The sequence below is a fragment of the Charadrius vociferus genome, unplaced genomic scaffold (genome assembly GCF_000708025.1).
Source record: "Charadrius vociferus isolate BGI_N301 unplaced genomic scaffold, ASM70802v2 scaffold134, whole genome shotgun sequence".
Classification (NCBI taxonomy): domain Eukaryota; kingdom Metazoa; phylum Chordata; class Aves; order Charadriiformes; family Charadriidae; genus Charadrius; species Charadrius vociferus.
Genome location: NW_009648333.1, coordinates 2,873,180 through 2,884,038, shown reverse-complemented (window position 1 = coordinate 2,884,038; position 10,859 = coordinate 2,873,180). Strand labels below are relative to the sequence as shown.

Below are 10,859 nucleotides of genomic sequence, written 5' to 3'. Positions count from 1 at the left end.
AGCATACAGCCATTGGATATGTACTGGATTGTGTCAGACCCGCTGCAGGTGAGCTGTGGACCTGTATCTGAGGTTCTTGCTTTGTCAGTGAGGGCCACCCAACTGCTGGCCTGCAGGTTGCGTCCAGCGGGGGACAGCTCTGGCAGCCAGAAGTTTTAGTCACCATCTGACAAGAGGTGGAATAGTCCTGCTGTAAAAGATATGCGTTGTATTTAATACACACTAAATTACAGTGGAGAAGAGATAATTTTTGCTTGCAGAGAGAGAGAGCGAGCAAGCTTTTTATTATATGGCTTAGGTATTTAAGTTAGTCCTTATGGACTATATTCACCTCTTCGTACAATTATTCATTAATTTCCTTGACCTTTGGATTAGTCCATAATTGCCTAGGGAAGGTTACACTAAAATTTCAGTAGAACCCATTCACTGTGTTTCTTCTGGGGACACGTTGTCATTGCCTGGTTATTGTAGTTGTGTGGCTTTTTCTATGATTTTAAGCCAGATTCACCTATATGCCACAATTAAGGTACGTAGTTCAGTGCAAGTCTCTGATTCTGTTGCTACATCAGTCTATACATATTTCTTTGCCTTCTGTGGCAGAAGTCTGATACTTGCTCACATGTCTACCAGAATTTGGAAGTGCTTCAAATAAGCTTGTTTTTGTGAAGTGATGTAGTAGATTCCTCGTTACCTGAAGATTTTGCAGGAAATATGCAATGAATTGTGCTAGAACAATTGTTCACATGAATATGTTGAAATACCAGCAACATAAATGACTGAAAATGCCTGTAAAGGAGAACTAATTTTATGTATTTCTTGAGATGCTGGTGACGTTTTAAAGTAGAAATCTAACAAAGTTGACTTTACAATTTGATGAAAGCTATAGTGACTGTGGGATGGCATTTAATTAGAGTAACTCCTTTTTATTGAGGTTATGGTTCTCAGCATTCATTTATGTTAGGTTTGCTTCAAGTCTAGTTCCACTATGGAAAGTGTTTCTTGGATCAAAGCACTTAACCTATCACCAATCTATCAGTTCATTCTGAATTTGATGACAATTAACCTTTCATCAGTCAAGTGTAGATAGGGATCTGCAGTCTCTTGAATGGGCTGCTGACACGTGGCACGTGGATTTATATGCATCTGTCTTTGTGTGACGATCCTACTCTGAAACTCCCAGGAGATCTGATACTGCTGTGGTTAGTACACGTGTCAGATAACTAGAGAGGAGAGGCATTTTCATCATCATGTCCTTCCTTAGCAGTCTGGGGATTTTTTATCCTTTATTTAATACCATTTGTCCCTTTTCAGTTATATCTTCCTAGGCTCTATAATTTGCTATCGTGACCCTTTTATCTTCTGTTCTCTGAATCTTCATTTATTCCCCTCTTTTTGGTCTGGATGAACAGTGGTATACAGCTCCTCACATTTTAATTATTTGATTGCATGATCTGGCCAAAACCCACAAAGTCTTACCAATTTACATTTCTAGGTTTCATTCAAATCCATCTGAAATAAATCTCCCAAAGAATTTTAGTAGGTTTAAACTTCAGTTTCAGTCAAGGCAGTACAGATTGTCCTAAGGCCTACCTTATCTTCCTGATAAATTTTAGGTTTTGTTGCATGCAGTGGCTGAAAGGGTCTCCTTAAAAGACATCCGTCACATAGAGGAAGATGAATATATATTTGGTTGAAAATTTTACAATGACAAAATGCTCTTGATCTCATAGATTAAAATATAGCTGGCATAAGGACCTCTACTAATTTTTCAGGTTGCATTAGCAATGTTTGTGCTAGAAGAAAGGAAAGACCTACTTACTGAAGATAATGGATACTTTCAAGTACTTTCCTAGGCAAAGAACTGCTTTAAGATATTGTGGTAATGATTTTCTCAGAACAGAGGAAGACGTTTACTTACACTGCTGAATCGGGATGTTATGATCAATAAGATACCCAGCTTTTCTAAGCCAAAACAAAACACACGACACAACTGGCAAGTTTGTAATCAGAGCATGGAATAATTGATGTGAGGAAAGAGAAGGGAGAAGTGTGTCCTTGCTTCTCTGGGGTGGAACAAGAACTGCTTAGAACATCAAGAATAATGATATTAGCATAGCCTTTCCTGAAGATAGTTTATTTTTTTCCACGTTGAAAGATTTTTTTTGCCAATTTCATATGTTTGTGGGCAGGGCCACTCTTCAGAGGGAGCTGGAGAGGCTGGGGCAATGGGTTGATAAGAACGTTATGAAACTCATCAAGGATGAATGCTAAGTGCTGGACCTGGGTGGAAAGGCCCCCTCAGCAGGACAGACTGGGGACTAGCTGGCTGGGGAGCAGTTCTGCCAAAAAGGACCTGGAGTTCCTGGTAGACAGCATGGCGCCTGGGCAGCAAAGAGGGCCACCAGCCTCCTGGGCTGCGTGGCCAGGTGCACTCTCAGGAGGTTGAGTGAAGTGATCATCTCCCTCACTTAACAAGTACTCTGCACTTGTTAAACTGCATCTAGGTACTGCATCCAGTTTTGGGTTTGAGTTGGACGGAGCTCAGCAGAGGGCCACCAAGCTGGTCAGGCAGGAGCACTTGCCCTGTGAAGAGATGGTTATTCAGCCTGGAGATGAGATGACTTTGGGGGGACCCAATGGCAGCCCCCAGCACTTATGGGGAGGTGATCAAGAAGACAGAGATAGGCTCTTCACAGTGGTGCATGGTAAGAGGATGAGGAACAATGGTGATGAATTGCAACAGGGGAAATCCCAACTAGGTATAAAGAAAAAAAGTTCACTGTGAGCATAATTAAACAGTGGAACAGTGAGGTTGTGGGATCTCTGTCCATGGAGTGTTCAAAGACCTGTTTGGACTAAGCTCTAAGCATCCTGGTCTGAATTCAGTGGTGTCCCTCCTTTGAGTAGAAGTCCACTTCCAAAGATCCCTTCTAAATTGCATGATTCTGTGGAAAATGGTCGGAATCAACTTGGGGTTTCTTTTCTTTTTTTCTGTTTTCTTTTTTTTTGGGGGGGTATGGTTTGCTATCTTACTCATGCAAGGTTCTTGCTCTCTATTGTATAGCATAGAAGAGAGGGGTGCAGGAACAGGTAGTTGTCTCCATCAGGTCTACAAAATTGGGAAGAATATTTTTGTGACCACATATGGAGGTAAAGAGCTATTTTTACTAAGATGGTCAAATCTTCTATTTGATAAAATATCACTATACTAATCAAGTCGAATATGTCTGAGAATCCAGCAGCTCTGAACTGGCATAGAGAATTACCTCTACTTGGCTAGACAGATGTGAGGAAAATTTTCAATTGATTTCTGGGCTGCAACCTGATAGGAGTAGAGGCAGCAGTTATACTGGTCTGAGCATATCAATATTTGGATGAACTTTCAAGGAGAAAAGATTAACTCTGTATTATATGAGAGGAGTGATGGATAAAGAATATCTGTGATGCTGTAAGTCCAGCTGATTATTTTTGTGAGATCTTTAAAAGCCATTGGAATTAATAACAAATTTAACCTGTGTCTTTTCAAATAATATGTAGCATTATCTGAAAGTTGACTTGGAGGAGAGCAAATTGTATGGACCTCAGAACAAAATTGTTTTTCTGGAATACATCTTTAATAATACCTGTTGTTCTTAACACTAAAAATTCAGATTTCTATAAATGTTCTTTGCAGTCAGGTTGTGCCTTTATTAAGTGTTCAGAGTTAAATCTGTCTGTATTGTTCAGTAATTTCTGTTCGGGTAAGTTTTTGTTATATTAGTATCACAGAGGTGTTGAAGATCATTTTATAAGAAATGTGATAATGTTTTTAAGTGAAGGTCTTGCTGGGACTAGAATTAATTGTACTGAAGTTATTGTGTGTGGGAGAAAATGTTTCATATCTTTCAGAGATGTACTTCAAAGCTGTAATGACTCAAAAGAGCTTGATCACCTGACGCTTGTGATATGTATTAAGATACCACAAGTTGGATAGTCTAAACACTCAAATATGTAGGCAACACTTTTCATTACAGGGAATGAACAGCAGAGGTACCTGCTTTTATTCTGTTAGTGCTGTGATTGTTCTTTTTTCTTTTTTCTTTTTTTTTTTTTTTAATCAAAGCTTTACTTATTTAATACTAATTGAACTTCTTTATGTAGCTTGTCCTAAAAATCTAATGTTTCTTTCTGTATAAGAATTTCTAATATTTTTTCCACACTTTTCCCTGATAATTTTACAGCTGACTTAATGTCCAGATTCATCCCTTTTGTAAAAACTTAGGAAGGAGAGGGAAAAGAGGAAACAGGGCAGGAAATTATAAATAGGCAGACAAATTATGAGATTAGAGATGGCGAAGAGCACAAGACAGTATGTGCATCCAGAAGAAGAATCCATCTAACAGTCTGTGGTAGGTATACTGGAAAAAAAGATGTAGGGAGTAAGTAAAACATTTTTCAGTGGGAGAGAGAAATACATTTTGACAGACAAAAGAATATGCCAGAGTCTGGCAAGCCAGAAGGAGGGGGAAATAGATTGATAAAAGCATCTGAAATGGAATGGGGGGGGGGGGGGGAAGAGATTTTTTGTCAAGAGAGCAACTAAACCAGTTTAGGAAGGTTGAAGATGAAGGAATACAACATCAGTGACTTAATCCCACAGGATTAAGAAGAGCAAGTAATGCTTTCTGGAGACGTATTTTCAGTAGCTGTGTTTCTTTGCTTGCAGTTACGCTTATCTTCCAGAAATTTTCTGTGATGAATAAAGCATATCAGTGAAGAAGCTGATGATGAAATGCAAAAGGGAGTTCACTTCTGCACAAGTGTAATAGAATTGATGAGTATGAAGTCAGCCATCAAGTTTGGAAAATAAATCTCGAGAGATGTTTAAACCGTGCAGCCCTGACAGCTAGCAGTGGAAGAAAGCTTTCAAGAAAATCTTTTGAAGAAAAATGTAATTGTGTCCTATTCTAGCAGTCATGATGATGTGGTCCTGCTGCTATTGCTGCTACTGAAAAGAAGTAATATTTGTATACGTGCAGGAGTTCCAGCCTTTTTTCAGCTTCTGAAAGATACTACAAGTCTGTCTGAGGCCCTTGTTTTATCTTAGGGAGATCCAAGGAAATATGTAAATATATATTTTAAATTGCTGAGATAAGAGTAATTGCTGATTCCTACCATGTTGAAGCTGCATTTTTCATGCTCTGTAAGGAAGTTTCTTCTGTCTCAGGCACTGAGACAGAAACCCTCACTATCATCCTTCTAGAGTTCAGATTTTCTTCTATACCTGGTCCTGCACGTGACATGTGCTTAAGTACTTACTTTTTTAGCTTCTGAATTAGAATCATCATCAGTATCTGCAAAAATCACCCCCTCTGGACGTGGGGGTGTCAGTGACCATGTTTTGTTTTTCAGCAATGCTCTAGGTCTTTTCTCGTGTATGGGATTTGGCTAGGTCACATGACCTCTGAACTCTTGTTGATGAGACCATGAAACATGCTCTTTTACCACATACGAGCATATTGTCTTTGGTGCTCTGCAGTAAGGTAGGGTCTGGTTAGATGTCTTACAGATTGGAAACCTTCCCTGGAAACCTTGTCTGTCTTGACTGACTTCTTATGAAGCATTGTCTGGTTAAATGCAGTATTTTGACAATCCTCTGAAGTTGTATTGTTGCTAACAAAGTATTCTCCCATGTTTACAATTTGGGAAACATTACCATTTTGTCTGAAAGTTGAGAAAAACCAGTAATTTCTTTTTAAGTACTGGAAAACAAAAATTAAATTGTATTATACCTAGACAAAGGACATAAATGTAATATACCGGAAAGCATGAACAGTGAATAACAGTTGTCTTAAGGCACGTTTCATGATTTAGAGAAGTGTCACTGTGACCACCCCTGTATTGGTAAAAGTCCCGAGGCAACCGCTTTTGGCTGCTGTTGGAGAAGATCCTCAGCTAAATGAACTAACACAACTAGTCTCATGGTTTTCATTGGCTTGTGTAAGGCAAAAATGAAAATGTTATGTTCCTTTCAGCTCTTTCTGTATAGAAATTATGTGAAATACTGACTGTCCTTCTCAATTACTTGTTTATTTATTAAATTATCATCAGAGCATTCCTTGTATGGAAGCAACACCGTATCTCCAAATAGACAGAGCTACTGTGCAGTGGTGTTTAAACCTCACCGTCACTGAGGGCTTGACTGAGTTGCTTGTGCACAGGCATGAGATGTCGGTGAAGATAACAAAGTTTCCCAGCCCAGTCTCTTACCGCTTCTCCAGAAGTCTACAGGTTCCCTATGAATCAACCCCACCTGGAGGACTGGGTACCCTCAGGTGTGCCTGGTCAGAATAGGAGCCTGGGAACAGACAACTAAATTAATCCCTGGCTGTGTTTAAATGCTCCCACCTATGCTGTATGTGTAGTTCTACGTGTAATACTTTGATACGCATGGTGCAAACAGCAGTAGGAGCACTCTCACTGTGTCCATTTTTTTCTGGTTCATTACATAACCTGACAGATGTTAATTGCAACCTAAAGCTCATCTGATTGGTTTTTCTTATATTTAAAGGAGAACAAAGACCTATGATATTAATATTTGAAGATGAGCATGTTGCCTGATGTTGGAAAGACTTATTTAGTCATTAGTCACTTATGCTCAGGGATTTATTAGTCATGGTAATGTCTCCAATTAGTTGAAGGACAGAGAGCATAATTAGGGCACTTTTTGCCTAATTACTGTTAACTGTATACATGCAGTTTACTGTTGAGTTTATGAGGCTAGCGGAAGTGTTATAACAACAAGCGTGTTAAGAAGTTAGGTCTCTTTCTTATTTATAAACTCATTAAAATTAGGATTAACAACCGCAGTAACAGATGTAAAATAGCGTTGTGCCATGGAACAGAAATGTTTTTTATGTCTGATGTCATATTTTGTTCTAAAACATTGTCTCTACAGACATTCTCAAAAAGACCTACTGAGTGAACTTCAATGAAAAAATATATTTTACAGTAAATGGAGAGAGGATCAAGTATTATGTTATGTGTATAGTGAAGTGACCTTTAGATGAACTTGGAAAGGAAAAGAATTCCTCTTTAATTAAGTTTGCCTTTCTTCTTGGGGTTGTGAGAGAGAGAGGAAAGTGCTACAGTTAAAGTGAGGGTGGAGTTAATTGACATTAATCTTCATGGGCTTGTTAGATTTATTTTAGCTGCAAAGGTGTAAAAAGGTGCTCAGCCCAAGTTAATCATTGCTAAATATTTGACTGGCATACTTGATTTTCAACACTTTTTTTTTTTTTTCTGTTTTGGAATGAAGTTTGCTGTCTTCTGTCTTTCCTTCTACCCCGTTCCAAACCCTGGGGAAAAAGCTGGACTTTGCAAAGTAAGACATACAGAAACTTGGGAAAAGGTCAACAGTTTTGAACTGTCTTATTTTCCAAAACAAATTTTTCTTTCAAGAACATGGTCTAGCAGCCTCAGCTACAGCCTGGCAACGCCACCTCAAGTGGTCCTGCCAACTTTGTGATTCTGAAGGGATTTCTACCTTTGAAACAGAGTGGGGCAAATCTATTTAGTATGACAAAGGTGAGTAATTCAGATTCATAGAAATGAATATGTACACAGTGTCTGTCCTGTTGCCTTCGTGTGTTCAGGTGCTCTGTTGCGGAGCTAGCTGCTTTATGTCACTCCTTCCAAAACCTCTGGATTAAGAATTCAAGTTGGCAGATGTGTGCTCTACTTCACTGGAGGGAATACAGAAGACTTTCTATAGAATCTGGTCACTTCTTCTTTCCAGCCAGCATCATTCCTGTTTTATCTGAGTCCTGTGGCTGCACATCAGTGGCTACAGCTTAGGAATCAAAAGTGTAGAACCGGGTGCCTTCAGCACTGCAGAGATGTTATAGTCATTATTGCATGCTCAATGGTCTCGGGCACATTTTAAAGAAGAGTTAAGAAGATGGTATTCTGGTAGTGAGATGGATTAATCACAGTCAATCATCTCTGAAAAGGCCAGTAAGATAGGAACAGAGAGCGTGAAAATAGCTGCTTTCACTGTGTGGAACAGCAATAGTCCAGTTCCTCCACACTTGGTTATATTAATTCCTGATTTTTGTTGATTCCTTTGCTGGTTTAGCTGATGGATTAGTAAGCCACAAGCTGTTGTTATCCTAGTGTACTGGTAAGGCTGCCTAGTATTTCTTTTCTAACAGCTGGCACTTTTTTCATGTATAATAGTTTCTAGGTAAAATGAGGTAGTTCCATGTAAATGGTAGGAAATGCGCATTTTAAGTCAAGACTCTTGTCAGATACTGAGTAAAATTTTGTTTCTAATAAAAGTGCCTCCTTAAACAGATTTACTTGGCAGTGACTGGAAAAGCTGTCTGATGTTGGGATGGAATTTTCCCTCTCCCCCTGGTATTGCATTATTAATAACTTTCCGTAAGCTATCAGTGTCCTCATCTGTGTATGTATTTGTAGCTCAGAGTTTTAAAATTGGAGGACCAGAGGTCCTCCAATCAAGCAAGCAGGCAAGTAAAAATCTGACATGTATTTGCATTTGTATTTATTTTCTTGTTAATTCCAAGTTTATATAAACATACTAAATAGTGGGAAAGAGAGAAGCAGAGAGCAGGTTGCTTAGAGAGGTTGTGCAGTTTCCATCCTTGGAGGTTTGCAAGACCTGATCTGATCAAGCCCTGAACAGCCTGGTCTGACCTCAAAGCTGGCCCTGCTTTGAGCAGGAGGGTGGACTAGAGACCTCCCTTCCCACCCAGTTGTCCTACGAATCTATAAAAAAAAATTAGGTCGTCTTCAAAATGTCAAGATATTCAAGCTACTAAGAGTGGAGGTATCATGGCTGTAACTCCTCTTGGGTTTAGGTGGGTGTGGGCCTTTGGCGTGACCTCTTGTACTTTTCATTTTATCTAAATCTATGCTGTTTTTAATAATGAAGTGTAAAGAACATTAAAATGGGACAAAATTGTGTCATCCTCACTTCAAATTCTCTGTAAATAATTGGCTGATCCTAAGAGTCATGTGCCCTGGGTCTGTACAGTGCTCTGGTGGTTCTGCTGTACTTCTGCTGTTTGTGGGATGGAGGACAAAAGGAGGAAGAAGAGGTCAGTTTTGTAGCAGGCATGTCTCTTTCCTTAGAGAGCTGCTTATAAATTAAGTTTTACTCCTCATCATCTTAATGCCCTTGGGGAAAGGCTGGGATTGTCTCTGCCCTATTGGCAACCATAAGCTAATTTATCTAATTAGATGACATAAAATGCAAGAAGACCAAAAGTATATATAAAAAAAATTGCGTGGTAACGACACATGAAAGAGATGGCAATAGGTAGCTTTGAGGGAAAAAGAGCGTGCATTTACAAAACTTAGCTTCCTACTTCTTATAGTGCTTCCATTAGTGGGATCCTGCTAATGGGAAATGTTAAATATTTAATATCTGACATTTCTATAATGTCTATGTAGTGCAGTAAAGATTAAGTATTTTATGGTGCATTTCAATTTGAAAGAATGAAAGCGCTTTTCAGACCGTTACAGGGAAAGCTGTCAGTGAACCTTGTATTTAGATTGAGTATTACTTTCAGCTATAATAGGCTCTTGTGACTTGTTTGCAGCAAGCTAGGTATGAAAGTCCTGGTATCGGAGCAGTGCCTTTTGTTCATCCTCTGGAAGCCTCCTGAGCTGTGGTGAGCTCCCTGTTGCACTTCCCAAATTTAGCAGGCGTGCCGAAACCACCGACAGTTTCCACAGCCATGATAGTTTTGATTTTCAGTGAGACTTGCTAGTGTTATCTGAGCGGTAATGCAAGATCTTTCGAGTACAGACTGTTTTGGTGCCTTCCCACAAAGGAGCGCAAGAAAAGCCAGGCATGCCTACTCGATCTCTGTCCTTTCCTGACTTTTTCTGTCCTTTCCCCCTGAAGGTGTAGTGTTGTCTCCACATGGAACATGCTGGTGGTCTTCATTCTTGTAGCAAATTTACTGAAAAATTCCACCCTTAGTTTTGACGGCAGCACATGTCTGTGTAATTTAGAAGCACTTAAATCCCTTGCTAATAATATAGCAGTAACATTTTTAGTTTTGGTGTACACTACAAATTGGTACAAGGACAGTAATTTAATTCTGTTCTTTTACTGGAATATCTGTGCTTATGTTAACATTGGAACTGATTTATATGGATTGCATACGTTCTGTAACAATTGCTAGCCAGTGTCCATTTGTGAAGAGACGTTATGTGACTGTCAGAGTTACTGCTATCAGTCTGATGCACTTTGCTTGACTTGAAGCCCATAGCAGTTCCCTGAAATAAGCTGGATGAGTAATATAGATTGCAAACTTTAGGACTGGAGGAACACTTAAGTCCACACTCATTTGATTCAAATGGAAAGAAAACTACTTCCAGGCGTTCTTTAACCTCTGAGTGAATCTGCAGATACAACCAAGGCATTGCGATTTTTTTCTGATGACTTAGTGATTAACTTTATATTGCTGCTTATCTCATTAAAAGATAGGCAATAAATGAATGTGTGTTTTCCTTGTTCATTTGTTTAATCTGGATAAAATAGGGAGCTAACCAATGATCTTCTTGACTGAAAGGAATGGTACAGCATTTTAACTCTGTGATGTATACATGCAGATCCATAATTGACACGTGACTGCAGCTTCTGTGAATGTTTAGTCATAGTACCTGGATGTAACATTTGTTTGCTTTCCTAAATTTTGAACAGAGTTGAATAAGTATGCAAGTCTTATTTTTTTATATCATAGCTAGAACGGAGCCTACTAGGAAGGAGATTCTGCTAATGTTCTTTGACACCAAGATGTACCTATGACCATGATTAAGCATCGCTTAGAAATACTAGTACCGTG

At 39.1% G+C, this 10,859-nt stretch overlaps 1 protein-coding gene across 1 annotated transcript in view; it reads left to right on the top strand.

Annotated features, from left to right (window-relative positions):
• Positions 1-2,260: 2,260 nt before the first annotated feature.
• GABRG1 (gamma-aminobutyric acid (GABA) A receptor, gamma 1) overlaps positions 2,261-10,859 on the top strand; it is a 46,750-nt gene continuing 38,151 nt past the window's right edge. The window contains exons 1-3 of the mRNA XM_009885010.1: positions 2,261-2,441; positions 2,505-2,705; positions 3,727-3,740. Of these exons, the coding sequence (XP_009883312.1) occupies positions 2,261-2,441; positions 2,505-2,705; positions 3,727-3,740 (396 nt within the window). The remainder of the gene's footprint in view (positions 2,442-2,504; positions 2,706-3,726; positions 3,741-10,859) is intronic.